This window comes from Scomber scombrus, chromosome 8, assembly GCF_963691925.1.
Source record: "Scomber scombrus chromosome 8, fScoSco1.1, whole genome shotgun sequence".
NCBI classification, from domain to species: domain Eukaryota; kingdom Metazoa; phylum Chordata; class Actinopteri; order Scombriformes; family Scombridae; genus Scomber; species Scomber scombrus.
The window spans coordinates 24,945,338-24,961,258 of NC_084977.1; the positions used below are offsets into that span (position 1 = coordinate 24,945,338).

Below are 15,921 nucleotides of genomic sequence, written 5' to 3' on the forward strand. Positions count from 1 at the left end.
TTTCATTTAAGCACATTTGAGTGCAAATCACAGCTGGCATTGTCGCCCGATTTTTTTTTTTAGAAAACTGAGCTTCAAGCCAAACGGTGATTCTCAAAAATGCATGTACATCAATGGGAACTCTTCCAGTCTGCCACTCATGAAATGTGGAGATACATCATTGCTGCAACTGCACTCGAGTCAGAATATCAGTTAGTAACTCTATTTTGGACCGTCCTTGGCTCTGATTTGTGCTCCCCTTTTTATCTTTTGTGTCTTATTTAAGCTGTAACAGAAAATAAAATTTACAGAAGGGCAAGTCATGATGTTGCTATCCCCTCTAAAAATCCAATTTATTTGCAGAATGTTGTAATCCTGTGCCGTGCTGTCAGTCAGCCTCCTGAGGTGACTACAGAGCGACTGTTCCTCGTCCTCTCAGACATCTCAACACCAAAATCATCTCTGTTCTACAAATAAACAGACGCCACTGCTGAAGACCCCCCATAAAGCTTGCACATACTGCACTGCATAAAGACAGCACTAATTACATAAGCCTTAATGTCCCTCTAATATCTGGGTAACCCTTTTGGCAAAAAAAAAAAAAAAAAAAAAGAAGTCCTAGCTTGAATCCTAGCTTGTGTAAAATACTTGCTGATGTCTATCGACTCGTAAAAAATTTGAACTTTTGCATCAGCTGCTTCTGTAAACCAACAGATGGTATTTGTTTTGTCAGCAAATGGGGCTCTCATGAGAAAATTTGTCCTCCGGTAAGAAAACAAACACTTTCAACAACCAGAAAAACTCACACAATTTTCAAAAAAAAGGGATGGCAGGTTGGCGACAAAGATGCAGTGTGGATAAAATATATGTACTGTATGATTATGGTCAATGAAGGTGAATAAAGTGTGAAAACGAACATGGTGTACTGATGCAGGGCTTATACTGTATGAGTGTATAACTGGTGTTTTCAGTGATAACTGCAAAAATTATGTGGGAGTGTGCATGTGCGGGCCTGTTCTTTCTTTCCACCAGGCGTACATGTACAACAAACGGGCTTTTGCAAATCCCTACGCATCCTCCCATATCCCAAAGATTCTTCTTCCAAAGATTCCTTTCTCTCATTTGCCGCTGGAGAGCATAGGTGCCCCTGAGTACCAGTGAGAGTTGCTGTCTGTAATGCCGCCCCCCAGAGGTAGCGCTATGAATGGCTGACTGTGGCTGCCACTCACTGCTGGGTAGACGTGACCGATGGACTCGCTGTGTCGCCCGATGTGGATTTCGTCGTCGTCGTCCTCCGTGGTTTTGCGGTAAACAGGGTTATCGAAGTTCATGCTCTTGGTGTTCTTGCGCCGCCAGTTGCGCCAAACCAGGTATCCGCCGGTGCAGAGCAATCCGATGACCACTGTGGCAAGGATAGGGACTGCATGTGTTTAACACACACACAACAACAACACACGGCGGGAGCGTTAACACAGCCCAGGGGACACAGAGCGGCGCTTTAAGCACTCACACGCACAAACACAATTCGCACACTTTCTTTCATGTACTGAAGGCTCATAATTTTCTATTTTACTTTTCAAATATATATACCTATATAATCACCAGCACTCCAGTAAGGGAGGTTTGTAGGGTAAAGAAAAGGTGATGGACTCTCCAACTGTGTTAAAATTGTTTTTAAGGTAACCACATTTTGTTGGCATGAAATGATTGAAAGAAGATATATTAAAGTTGCAAAAAATTATTGTAAAGTAAAATTTGAAAATTCCTGTTAAAATTGAACTATATTATCGGTTCAAACTATTTTGTTTAAGATAACTTTAAGCTTTAAAAGCACTTAAACAGCTTGTCTGTGGCTTCTCTTCACATTCTAATACAAACAGAATATTCTGAACTGTGCCTCCCACAAGAAGACCTTGTTTACTTTACCTACATTGCTTTTATTGATGTCTTCTTGCATCAGAAAATGTGCAAATTCTGAATGTATGAGGACATAAAATGTAAACAAAACATGTGTTACCAGGGTTTTACAATGGAGGTGGACTTTCATAGCTAAGACCATCTCTGCTAACATTATGAAAATATTTTTATGAAAAGAAAAAACATCCGCCCTCAGGGAGAAGGAGCAGTGGCACTATACTTCTTTTTCATAGCAAATACCATTTATTTAATGGCTATTGTTTAGGCTGTCATCTAAAAAACTAAATCGATCACAAGATGAGATGAGTCAGGATAGGGGTGGCCACCTCAGTTGTCTAAGTCCCTTTGGGAAACTCTGAGAAACCATCTATTAAAAACCAAAAACAATGAGCCTTCGTACTGAATATGAACATTCATTTTCATTCCCTCTCAGTCTGAATCTTACAGAATGATCAAAAACACACACAAACATGAATGCACATGCACAATCTGCAACAATGAATGCCTGCATGCACTGTCATGCATACACACTATAAACTCCACCTCCAAGGTACATAAATACATGCATGCTCAGAGACTGATGCACATGGGTTTCATTTTTTTCATTCATTATTTTGAATAAAAACGCAACAATGTTTCTTAATGCTCGTCACTATAATATTCTTGTGGCACTTTTGGGCTATGACTTCTAATTTTGCACTAGCCTGGGCTGAAAAATGAAACCTTATCGGCAGACTGCCTGGCACTGGTGTTTTTTGGATGGGAAGGGGAATTGACAGGGGAACACGAAGAGGGAAAGAGATAGAGGGGGCTGAAGCATTTGAGATCTTGAGCCAGTATCCCCTAAGGAAGCCTCATCTAATTGCTCTTTTGTTGGATGGGCACTTGAGATCCCTGTTTGACTGGGCTGGAAACCCCAGATCCTCCTTTGTTCTTCTCTAAATGCTCACTGGTTTAAAAAAACATCAGCTTTCGTCTAATTTAGAAAATTTCACTCCAATTAGAGAGCAGCATAACAGCCCGACTTTGGCTAAATACTGATTATCATTGTTGGGCTGTTTCCCCTTGTGGAGATGTGGGTGGGCGTGGTGCATTAGTCAATGTGAGCAGAGAACTGGGGTGCAGAAATCCGGCCCTTGTAGACCTCCAACAATAATTAATGTTTCAAAGCTGCCAAAAAATGCAGAACGAAGGGATTTACTGCCTCAATGAATGGCAGTAGGACAGAATGAGGGATGGGGGAAGAAGGGTTAATAGTCTCTGGGGTTGTTTTAATGAGCTGATATCTCATTTGTTGAGAATGAAAAGAAAAAAAATTGCTTTACAATGTTTTAAAGCTCCCATCACTTATCGCACTATTCAATATTAGGGATGAAAAAGATCTCAATTAGTGACATATGTTGCTACTATAGGGTCATTTGCACATTCAGCAGATTTCTCAGGTTAGCCATGAAAATATGAAATATTTCCATAAAATGTGTAAAATATGTTTAAATTTTAATCAGAGTTAATAGAATAAGGGTCAATGACGTATAATGATTTAGAACAACTCAATTGTAGAATAATAAAAAACAAGCATATCTAATGCAGTAGTTCAAACATTCAGAAAGTTGTGTAACTGAAGATCCATATTATACATTTGAAATTAAGTGATTTTAGTGGGTTTTTCAAGATTAATTGGCACTGGCCTTAAAAAGAGTCATGTGGTGCGACCATGATTCATCTTGAAATAAATCAATTTACTTAACATGCTTCACATCTTTTTTTTTACAAGTTTTCAGTAATATAAAGTGTTTGGAAACAAAGTATTTGAATTTTTTTTTTAATTTTTGTAAATGATGATCTTTTATTTAGAAAAGATATTTCAAGATGAATCATGGTCGCACCAAATGACTTTTTTTTCAGGCCAGTGCCAATTAATCTTGAAAAACCCCCACTAAAATCACTTTCAAATTGTAATATGAATCTTCAGGTACACAACATTCTGAATGTTTGAACTACTGCATTAGATATGCTTGTTTTTTTATTCTAAAATTGAGTTGTTGAAAATCCTTATACGTCATTGACCCATAAATTAAATTTGGGCTTTGATTGTAAGAGCTTGTATTCTCATTAGGATATATGGTTGTGTGGCGGCCTAATATTAATGATATTTTATAATTATAATTTTTTTGTTTACTGTAAACCAACCATTATTTTATTTCCCAAGTCAGACACTTCTTCTGCTCTAAGCAAACCTAACCATTTTGCCTAACTAATTCCCACTACAGCTATTTAAGATATTTCCTTCTATTCAAAAAATGATTCCAGCAACTGTGTGTAACCCATTCACCCACTCAGTCCACTGGGTCACAGAAATAGGTCGGAGCACTGGATTGATTGCTGTGTGAGCATACTGTATGATCAGACTGGGAACATGAGCTTAATGTTATAACAGCTGGTCAATTTCTAAAGACAAAACATGAATTGAATTTCCCATTTGCTCAAATCTCATTAATAATGGAATAATGTGCACATTACAAAGGCCTGGCCACCGCTGACTGACGAGCTTATTGGATCACAATAGTCTTTTCTCGCCGTAGGCCACGAGGCTATTGTTGAATAATAGCACAGCTCAGTACATTTTATCAATGACTAAACTATTCATTATTTTCTGCTCAAACATCACTGCTGAGGCTTTTGTAAAACTGGAATGTTCAAAAGTCAGAAATAGTTATTATTACTGAATAAAAAATACACTAGTGTTAATCAGTCAGGTGGGAGTACAAACACTCTAAAGGCCAACCACACGCAAGCATGTACATGCACATAAAACCCACATACACACACACACACACACACACACACACAACATGCGGGACCTAAACGACAAGCAGAGACGGAGAAGCAAGGAGGGAAAAGCAGCAAAGACAACAAAGCGAGAAAGTCAAGAGTACTCACCGATAGGAATGACTATCCCCAGAACAGCTACTGTGATGTTGTTACCTATGAGGTAGTGATCACTTGCAGCTAAGATGAATAGAAAGAGAGACAAAAACATAAGTAAAATAAAAAACTAAGTAAAAGGTTCTGTTCCAAAAGACCTTCCCCAAAGATCTTGCTGGGGGAAAAACAGACGTTTTCTGCAGCAGAGAAGCATCAGCCTAGAAAAGCATATTTACATTATATAAGGGCAGAGAATCCATCTGATTTCTTTTTTTTTTTCTCAACTGCATGTGTAAATGAAATGCAGATAAATCATACCATATAAATGCAATGAGATGCTTTTTAATACAAGAGGAGGCAAATGGAATACCAGAAAACAATGCATCAAAATGTGTACTAATACCGTTCAAAATCTAATTTGGATTTAAGAAACAATATATCATCCACAGGAGGTTTAAAACATATTGGATGACCCTTAGGGTGAACTCACTATGGTGAGATGATTTTGCTTCAATTTGTTTTCAGGTCTTTCATATATATGGTGTGCTGTACAGAGTATTTTTTATCAGTCTCCTCTCTCCTTCAACTCTCACTCTCAACAGGTTGGTGAGGAGCTTTGACATTAATGCTGCTTCCCACCCTCCTATTAGCAGCAGGCTAACCATTAGCCAAAGTGTGATCAGATGGCTATAATGAAGTCTAGTGAGGAAGATTAGCAGAAGAGATCACAGTGCTGGCCCTGCATACTGTTCTGCAGGCTCGTAGTAAAAAGAGACTCTGTGTGGGCACGGTTGGGATGTGACGGATGGGACATACAATTAAGACATCAATCATTAAGGGAATAAATTCTCTTCAATAAATGCGCACGCAACAGCCACATAATGTAGAGGCAGAGACATCCATAAAGAGACACAGCAGGTGATCAACTTCAGACCAAGCAGTGAAGCGTCTGAGTCAGCAGAAATAAATCTGGCTTTTCTTAAAGTATGAATGACGTAAAATGGGTCCTAAGGCTCTAAAAAGCGGATTAATAGAATCTTATTAAAGCAGCAGTTATGAAAAGAGCAGTCCTGGAAAGTGAAGGCAGAGAGAGAGAGAGAAAATGAATAAAAAGACCTCTGAAAAAAGTCTCAATTTCATTAATGCTATTATTGCTAGAGGGATTTTAAGTTATGCCTAAATGAAAATGTCATTATTTTTATTTGGCTCCAATATATACCGTACGGCACAAAACGTCCGACAAAAGCAGTAAGTGTAGTATACTTTATACAGTAAATAAACATGGAAGTGGAGAACACGCTTATAAAATGTATGCGGTTTAAATATACATGTATTTTGTATATTAGTATAAGGATTGTCTGTTGTGCTGTCTTTGTAAAAACTACTTGCCATGGATCTATGTTATAAGGCTGCCACTGACGGTTAAGTTCATCATCAATTAACCTGCAGATTATTTTCTTGATCAATGGATTAGTTATTTGGTCTTTAAAATGTCAGGAAATGGTGATCGCTGTTATCCAAAGCCCAAGACGCAATATAAAATGTGTTGTTTTGTTGTGATCAACAGTCCACAACCAAAAGATATCTAGTTTGCTATCACAGAGGACAAAAAAAAAAATCAGAAATCAGAAGCTGGAACATGATAATTAACATTTTTTATCTTTCAAAATCACTTAAAACAATCAATAATTTATCAAAATAGTTGGCGATTAATTTCCTGTCGACCCACTAAACGAGTATTCAACTAATAATCTATGTCATTGCATCTCTAGTATAGTGTCAGTATTCACTGAAGATTTGCTTGGTCCTCTATGTACTAGAAGTTATTTCAAACAATTCTAATTTCCAATTGTTTTACTCTCCGAATGAATAGCCATCAATGCTAATCTCATAGCACTATTTACAGTATACAGTTAACAAACAGCATTTTTTAAAAAGTTCCTACAGTTTTGCTGAAAGATTGCTCAATTATTACTGGCATGAAGAAGAGAAAGTTCAAACTTGTAAGAGCATAGATGCATTTGAGCTTTGTCTACCAGCTGCTGTTTATCTTTTCTTCTTTTTTTCCATCCTCCCTCCACAGTGCCAGCCGCAGTGCAGCACATGTGTAACAGCTGATGCCGGCAAACTTGACAGTGTGCACTGAGTTGAAAATTATAACTCATGGCCTGTGGGTTTGGAAACACGTCTTGTTCATGCCCCATTTTATCATGCGTGTCTGCTCCACCTCTCATCTGGAGCACTTGTGGTGTGGTGAGGAGGCTGACAACTTCTGAGACGAGAGGAAACATGTTCTTGCTTCTTAGTAACTCTGAAAAATCCAAGTCCCCAAAAGTGATGAGACTAGCTGGAGCAGCCTTACGCTCTAATTCCAAGAAAATCACGTTCTCTCTTGCCTCTTTTCCATCCCGTCTTTTCTTATCCTGGTAAATGCTGTTTGTGCTCCCAACAGTGTGTCACTTTTTAACTCCCATCCTCCCTGTTCAAGTGCTTGACTGTCATGTTCCTTTTTGTGCTCTGTTCATTCTTGTTCCTCTGTAGCCTCTTTATCGTCTCTCTTACTCTGCCTCTCTTCTGTAGTTTTACGCCTTGCTCTTTTCCCTTATTCATTTCCCTGCCTTCCGTATGTTGCTAATTTTTCCATTCCCTCCGAGTCTCACACACACCCAACTCTAACTTTCATCATCGTTCCTGTGCATACATTAAGCAAAACGAACCACACATTCACTTTTCTAGAAACTGGGACACTTTCAAGAGTTAGAGGTGAAAAAGGCAACTTATATAGAGGACTTTTGTTATCTATATATCCCGATGAGGAAGAAAGGCACAGTTAAAGGCTAATGAAGATAAGTGTATTTTTAGATGACTCTTGAAGATCTCAATAGTGCGGGAAAATCGGATGGTGGGAGGAAGAGAATTAGTTTTAGGGCAGGGATAGCAAACAAAAATTAAAAGAGAAATCTGAAATCTCTGATTTCTGCAAGAATGCAGCTTATCAATTTTGCTTTGTGTCACTATCCAGGATTCTTCTCTGTTTCCTAATACAATTTCAGTCTTAGCATGGTTTTGTGTTCTGAAAACCATTGTTACTGCTGTTATATGCTACTGTCATTGTTTAGCTGGGCAACATTCTGTAAAGCAGTATTTTTCTGGCGTGTCAGTAAAGCCTGATTGGTGCGAGAGTGAAGAATGCTGCCAGTTTTAGAGAGCGCGAGTGAGCGAAAGAGAGGATGAGAGAGAGACGGAGGGAGAGACAGAGAGAAAAAGACAAAGAGAATGAGAGAGGCTGTCAGAAAGCGAGGATGAGTGATGAGAGGTGGACGGCGAAAATGGAGGGGACTGTCGTTTGTTAGTGCTGACAGCTCTGTTACACACTGCTCATGAGGGACCGACAGCAAGCAGACAGAGATACGCTTGTGAGTGTGTGAGTGTGTGTGACAGAGAATAGCAGAGAGAGAAAAAGGGTGTACAGTACATAAACAGATGGTCACACAGAGAGACGAAGGGGAAGAGATGCTGGATGGAAGAGGGGAATTGATTTAAGTAGAGGTTTTAAACCCCTTGCTGCTTTAATGACAGGTGGTGGCGGCAGTGATGACAGTGGGAAATTTCACACACAGAACAACACACATATTGTACGCTCACTTCACACAAATTCATGTTCATGTTTCTATGCATAAACCCCTTCCTCCTTCCTTACCTCTGTGGGAAAGGTTGGCATTGCTCTCTCTCTGAATGCTGTTGGGGGCTAGTGGGCCCAATAGAGGTGTGTGCGTGGATGTAGACGTCTGCCTGGTGCTGCTGAGGCTGGTCGTCTCTGTACTCGTGGCAGTAGGGATCCGAGGATGTTCGGTGGAGGTGCTCCTGGGGGTCTGAGGACGTTGCGGTGTCGTCAGACGCCTGACCGTGGGTCTGAGTGTGGTAGCAGCAGCAGCAGCAGTAGTAGTGGTGATGATTGTTGTGGGTGGGGTTGTGGTGGTGTCTACAGTTGTGCTAGTTGCTGTAGTGCTTGTTCTAGTGGTTGTGGTGGGGGTTGTCGTGGTGGGGGTGGTGGTGGTAGGGGTGGTGGTGGGAGCGGCCGTCGTCGTGGTTGTTCTGGGTCGAACTGCATAGGAGAAACAGAACAATAAAGAGTTTCTTAACTTCTTGTAGTATTTCTGCTGTGTGCATCAATATACAGCATGTTGTGGTACATTAATGAAAATGATGAAAGAAGTTTCATACAAATCTGGGTGATATGATTAAAATAATTACTGGGAAAAATCTTGATATAATATGGCTAATGAATGTAAAATCATATATATATTGTACTGTAACATAATTAAACTGATGTACAAAGAAATGAGCTGGGTTCCGCTGTTACACATTACATAGATCAAACTCTTCCACTTAATGTTGCTATGCCTGCAATCATTAATTTTCATAATATAATTTTTATCGCTAATAGATTTTCTATCATCATGACTCAATAGCAAACATGGCTAATAAACCTCTGCTTGGTCTCAGCAGGGAAATGTAGATAAACTATCACTTTGACAACAATTTAAAAAAAAGTTATCTTCTAGACAGCTTCAACTCTGCCAACACTGATGATCACTTATTTGTGCATCAATATTGTATAGAGCACAACATACATGCCGTCACTGTCATAACCTTTCTGAATGTCAAGCCTTACTCTAAAATACACAGTTACATAACGCAGACAGTTGGAGAAAAATAATGCAAGAAGTCATTTTTGTCAAACTATATAACTGCTCAGCAGAAATATTTGTCCTGCATTAGGTAGTGCACAAATTCAGTGCATGGGAGTGCACGCTCAACGACCATGTTCTCTCCCATCCTTTCTCAGGGGAATTTTCCAAATGCTGGCCTACATATATCATCATCATCATTTCCCCCCCCCCATTTCCTTGTGTCAGCTCCTTTTTCCTCACATGTGCAAAGATGAGTTGCAAAACAGAGCGGGTATGTTAAGGATAACAACTTAACAAATGTTGCGGCTGTAGAGAAGAGGATAGACATTGGTGAAATAAGGGCAGCAAATAATGGAGGTGTGCCTGGCACACAGGTAAGCCAGGAGAATCCCTGACCCACTTACAGTGTTACTGTAAGGGATAGTATCAAATTCTCTAAATTTGAGTGAGCTTTTGAATCAACCGTAAAATGATACAATAGCTTTTTAACATTTTGTGTTGCTGAAAGTTGAAGTTGAGTACAAATAGATTTTATTGGGATAAAAGCTGCAATAGTTTTATGTTGGTTTTTGAGGTGAATATGAGCATAATAGCTGATTGTGCATAGGAGCAGATTACAGAAAATTCCACTCTTGCAATAATGAAACTTCATATTGGTATTCAATATATACTTACAATTAATAAATAATAAAAGGAATCAGCACTTTTTCACCAAATATTAGACTTGCGGGGAGAGCAGTATGGGAAGATAAAACTCTTAAAACCATTAAAGAAATGAATTAGTCTTAGTGTAGCTGTGGTGAGGGAAGAATCTACATCATATTTGTAATGGGTGACACAAAGGCCAATATTTACATTATCACACCAAACCAAAATGGCAACTCTTCATATTTACTTCAGCCTTTAATGGCACTGGAAATGTTTTTCATAGTCATACATGTATAAGGCTGGAAACCCTCAATATACTGAATAGTTAAAAGCGGAACATTTAAATATAGATATGTATAAATACTTAATAATGAGGTGGAGTCCTTTTGGCAGTGTTGGGAGAGTGAAACTCCACACCAGTTTAATATCTTTGCGGCCTGGCACTCCATCATCAGCCTTTATTCTTTATTGTCATTTCTCAGTATTTACATACATTGAAAATAAATTCGTCCTCTGCACTTGACCCATTCTATACACTAGGAGGAGTGAGCAGCTATAGTGAACATCTGCGTAAGCAACTTAGGTTTCAGTGTCTTACTAAAGGACATGTCGACACATGGACAGGCGGAGCCATGAAATCACCAACCTTGTGGTTAGTGGACGACCCTCTGCCGTCCATGTCACTGTGTCTACAGCGACGTATACTACATGTGACATCCCTCAGCATAATCCCTTTAATTAGCCATCAGGACAGCCGCATTGCTCAGTCATTCTTAGCAGATAGAGTGATGAACTGTTCTGAAAGAGATATGCCATAACCTACTGCTCCAAGGTTTGCAGATGACCACTCATGTAAATAACACTTTGTCATATTAAATTTGAGCCTAGAGAAGGAAAATCCCCCTACAGTGTGCTCATGGACTGTGTGATTTACTGGTTCAGAGTGTGACTGACTTACCTATAGCGCAGCGCCTCATATCTGGTCCCAGCTCCATGCCGTCAGGGCAGGCACAGGTGTACTTGGGAGAGTGGTCTGTGATCTGAGGGGCCTTCAGACAGAGGTACTCACAGCCACCGTTAGGCAGACTTCCCATGTTACAGGTGTCTGGGGCTTGAGGGACACACAGAAATAAAAACGGAGTTGAAATAGTTTGGCGAAAATGTGATTTTCAAATAAAATAAATAATTCATTTGTTTTGCTCCAAATGTCAGGGTGATGAGCGTAGAGGTTTACAAGAAAAAAAGAATATTAAGTATTAAAGATAGAGCCCCAACTGGGGGTCCCGGACAGCATCAAAAGCATCACAGTGAGCTGGCACAGCATGTACATTTTTGTTGAGAAAAACAGCAAAGAATAATCTGAGGCTCTATACAACGGTATAGTACTGGGCTGACATGACATAGCATAACCTCTTAGTGAAGGTTTTGTTGCATTTAAAAAAAAATTGTATACGCTTCAGTGTGTTTTTGCTTATTGTACCTGGTTTTCAATGAGAAAACTCTGGACTAGCAAAATACTGCACCCTAAATTTAAAAACAATGGTCTTGAATATTTTCATGTCAGGGTCAAAACTGCTTGTACTTTTAAAATAGTGAACTGCAAAAACAGTCCTGTTGAGATACCTGTTTCTTCTATGACCTATTTTCAGGTCTAATGAAGAGATGTTTGGGTTAAAACAAGGGGTGTCTAAACTTTCTTTTTAAAAATCTCTACACTCAAATGAAACATTTACTGTACATATAGTTCTCTAATCCAAGACTCCAAAAATATTGCTACTCTTGTCATATGGGGAAGCACCAGAATTAGGTCAGATTGTGGTCGATTCTTCTTCCTCCTGTCTTGTGTGTAGTTTTAGATAGCGGTACATCAGAGGAATCATCTGTCGTCAGGGGGAAGAAGCAACATCACTCGCATACACACAGTAAGATTTTAATAAGCAAGGAATACATTTGTGCTTCATGTACATGATATCAGCATAACCAGTATGTAATATGAACAGCTGTATAATTAAATTTGCCGATGCATCTTCAATTCCTTGTTGTCTATATTAAGAAGTAATGAAACTCTGTGTTTAAACGCATGTTGCTGAAATGCCAAGACACACAGATACAATACATTTAAATCTATGCTGGAGGAAAAAAGGGCAGAAGGTTGAAAGAGGAAAAAGATAGGAGGACAGTGGAGAGGAAAGGAGAGAGAAGGAGGTGGATGGGGAGGCAATAGGAGAAGAAACAAGAGTAGATGAGGACAGTAGAGGAAAATAAATGAAATGATTGGAGAAGTGTGATTGCTCCAGCGCTCCTTCCTGTCCTTCTGTACTCCTTCCCTTTAGATCTAGAAGAAGAACTAAAACAGGGAACCTTGACTTCAAAGCGCAGCTGGATGGGAATAAATAGATATACATATAAATAATAAATAAAGCATAACAAAGAGAGGGTAGAAAGTGACTGTTTTGAGGAACTGTGCCAAAAAATGAAGGCACATTGAACACGGGGTAACAGAAGCAGCTGCATTTAAATGTGTGAATGTGTGTGTTGTGGTAACAGATCATTGAATGATGATCTTTCCATATCGAGTATATTGAGATAATCACTGACGATCAAAATGATATGAAAAGCAAGACTGAAAACAGTGAGTCAGTAGACCTTGCAAAGTGTGTGTATCAAGGTTACATTTTAACTCATATTGTAGTACCACTAATACCCTCACAGGGCAGATAGAGTTCATTCAGTATGTCTTAATTTAGCCTAGTTAGGGCTGGTTGTTTTACGTCTTGCTTTTGTTAGCATTTTAGAGAAAACATGCTTAATTCTGTGATATCTCTTTGAGCAGAACTCTTGACTTATTAATGAGAGAATGCAATTAGTTCCCTCCTGGCACTCAGGCAAGACCGCTTTGAACCCTGAGTGAGGAGAGAAAAAGCAGGAAAACACACTCACACAAGCACATTGCTACAGCTCATTGTCAAACACTAATGTACACACACACAGGTTTGCCTTTGCACACCTGGGACTGCTCCATCCTAGAAAAAAGTAAGAAACACAATATTTGACATGCGCAGCACGCCGATCAACCTAATCACACACATCAGGTTATTTGATTATTGTTTCAGGCAGTTTTAATGTGGCTCATTTGCTCTATACATGGATAAATCCACGGAGTAAAATGTTGAAAGGAATTTTTTTCTTCTGTTTCTGTTGTTTATGGTTCTGTAAATGGACTGAGACTAAGTAAGACTGAAACCAAGTAGATTATATCACATTACTATACATCACTTTACTATACAGTAGTATGAATGTACAGTATCTGTTTGTTTGGGACATAAACATGTGTAAACTGCAAAATAAAAACCCCTCATGGGACAATAAATACCATTTATGCACGGCTGCCGACTGACCAACACTGAGCAAAAGATCCTGCACACCCACACAAGTGTTTCCACTTATTCTGGCTGATTAAACCTCATATGAGATGGATGGTAGCGAAGTTAAGTATTCCCATGTTAATGACTTCTCAGGATTCACATCATCTGACAACTCATGAAGGTTGTATGATCACGGTTGGTGGTGTGAAGGTTTAAAATGCAGAATATTTTAAAATTACATTATATCCCCAAAACTGGGTTTAACCACCTTGGATTTTGGCTGATGTGATGTGCCCTTGGTTTTCTGGCACTTCCATATTATTAGGTGCCGGGTCGAACATATTGGAACTTTCAGAAAAGTCATAATTTTGATAACTCTAATATGTCATGTCTATATGAGGTTTCCAAACTCTGTGCACTCTGTGTAGGACTTTTTCACATCACAGAAGAAAAGCACAGGTGTCAATAATAAAGTTAATGGTGACTTTTCTACTTCAGTTTTAGGGTCCTGATATTGCCTATAATGACCCACTGTCACATAGTCATGGCTTGAGCAGAGCAATTGTTGATGGTTCTGATAACACCTGTGCTTTTCCTACTATGGCAAGTTGAAATGTCTGTTGTAAAAAGGCCTATAAAAATGATGGAGGTATAAGTTGTCTTGCCCTTACAGGTGAAAAAGAGCTAACAGAGAGAGCTGTAAATCAAACACAGCCTTTAAGCCATATAGTCCTGAGAGGATGTCTAATCAGACAAAATAGCACGTGCCTTGGTGAATCAAGGGCCAATGTGGCCTTTAAACAAACAAATATGGATATTTAGAAATAATCTTGATTTCATATATTACTATTTTTTACTGAGGCTTCAGGTTTTGAGCCTTCAATCCTCCACTTTATAAAGCAGTAAAATCTCCACAAGTGTTGGTAATCACACCATAACTGCGATACAATAGTATATCTTCACACTGATTACACACTGATCTTTCTACCCTTGTAATACTCAAAAATTAACCTACCAACAAAAAAGCACCAGAAAATGCTGCCAAATATCAAACTGTTCACTAAAGAACTTCTCCAGCATGTCTTACCTTTGGGCTGCCTCTGTTCATGGAACACCACCAGGTCCAGGGGGTTGTTGAGGTGCTCTGCCACCTTCGCCACATCATGCCCCGTCAGACGGTTGGCGCTGTATATCGCTTCATCCTCCAAGTCTGTCCAATATACACGATCCTGGACAGAAAGACAGAAAAAAGAAAGTTAAAAAAGACACATATATACATGCTGATACTACAAGCTGAACAAAACACTTATTCATATACAATATGCCCCCGAGATCCAGGGCATATCATTTGTAAATATGGTAACAGAAACCATGTAATTCAACTTCCCTGGGAAATATTGCATTATAGATTTTTTGGGGATGAAATTTTGCTGTTTGTCACAGAGTTGGCTGCTCATCCTGTCTATGGTTGTTTGATTAAACCCATATACACTTAAATGTACCTGGTTTTGTTTGTGTGAGGATATTTTGCTACTGTAATTGTCCTTTTTAATTAAAAAGATGATACTTAGTTTCGTGGATGTACAATAAATCTAGAGGATAGATTCATTTTTAGAAGATGTTTTATGCCCGGGGTATCTTTAATTAACGCTTTAATTTGAGAAATGACAGGTTTGAAGGACCCATTTAAAACATTATTTATTGAAGTAAGGTTAAAAGCATTGCATCTTAATCAAGGAGAGGTTTAAATAGACTGAATTACTGATATTATGACAAGTGTGCTGCATTAAAGTCTAGATGAAATGAAAATACGTTTTTAACCCGTTTAGATTACATTTCCAGTCATTGTGCACATATTTTACAACATAGGCCAAAAAATAATTTTCTTTGTATTCTTGCATCAAAATCCAGTCAATTTTTCTTTCTGTAAAACAAAATAAGATGTGTGCTTATATAGGCTTGAACCAACCACTTTCATCCGATAATAACATGACATCCACCCCATCAATCAAACTTTTCAACGTTCAAATCAAATTCCTCCAAACATTATGTCCTGCCTGTCTATCTCGTTTCACTCAGAAATATCTCACAATGTGGAAGTTAGATATTCTCGAATTCCGTTTCATCTGGACTTTAACTGCCTTCCCTGACACTTTCAGCACTCACTACTCAAACCAGCTAACAAATCAATGCTGAGAAAAAATATACTTCTAAATGAGTGCAGAGTTAATGGGCCAGGTCACCATATGGTTACAGATAATGTTTTTTTTTTCTTCAAAAATGTAGGAGTGCATGTCAGGATATGTGGCTGGGTGTGCAATGTGCTTGACTTTACATTCATGCTGACTACAGTCCTGGTGTACATACTGTTTCTCCCATTTATAAAACTTCAA

At 38.8% G+C, this 15,921-nt stretch overlaps 1 protein-coding gene across 1 annotated transcript in view; it reads right to left on the reverse strand.

The window, feature by feature from the left end:
• Positions 1-1,097: 1,097 nt before the first annotated feature.
• Positions 1,098-15,921, reverse strand: part of lrp8 (low density lipoprotein receptor-related protein 8, apolipoprotein e receptor) — a 166,082-nt gene continuing 151,258 nt past the window's right edge. The window contains exons 14-18 of the mRNA XM_062424911.1: positions 14,616-14,757; positions 11,122-11,274; positions 8,522-8,926; positions 4,837-4,905; positions 1,098-1,399 (exon numbers count right to left, since the gene is read on the reverse strand). Coding sequence (XP_062280895.1) covers positions 1,098-1,399; positions 4,837-4,905; positions 8,522-8,926; positions 11,122-11,274; positions 14,616-14,757 — 1,071 coding nt within the window. The remainder of the gene's footprint in view (positions 1,400-4,836; positions 4,906-8,521; positions 8,927-11,121; positions 11,275-14,615; positions 14,758-15,921) is intronic.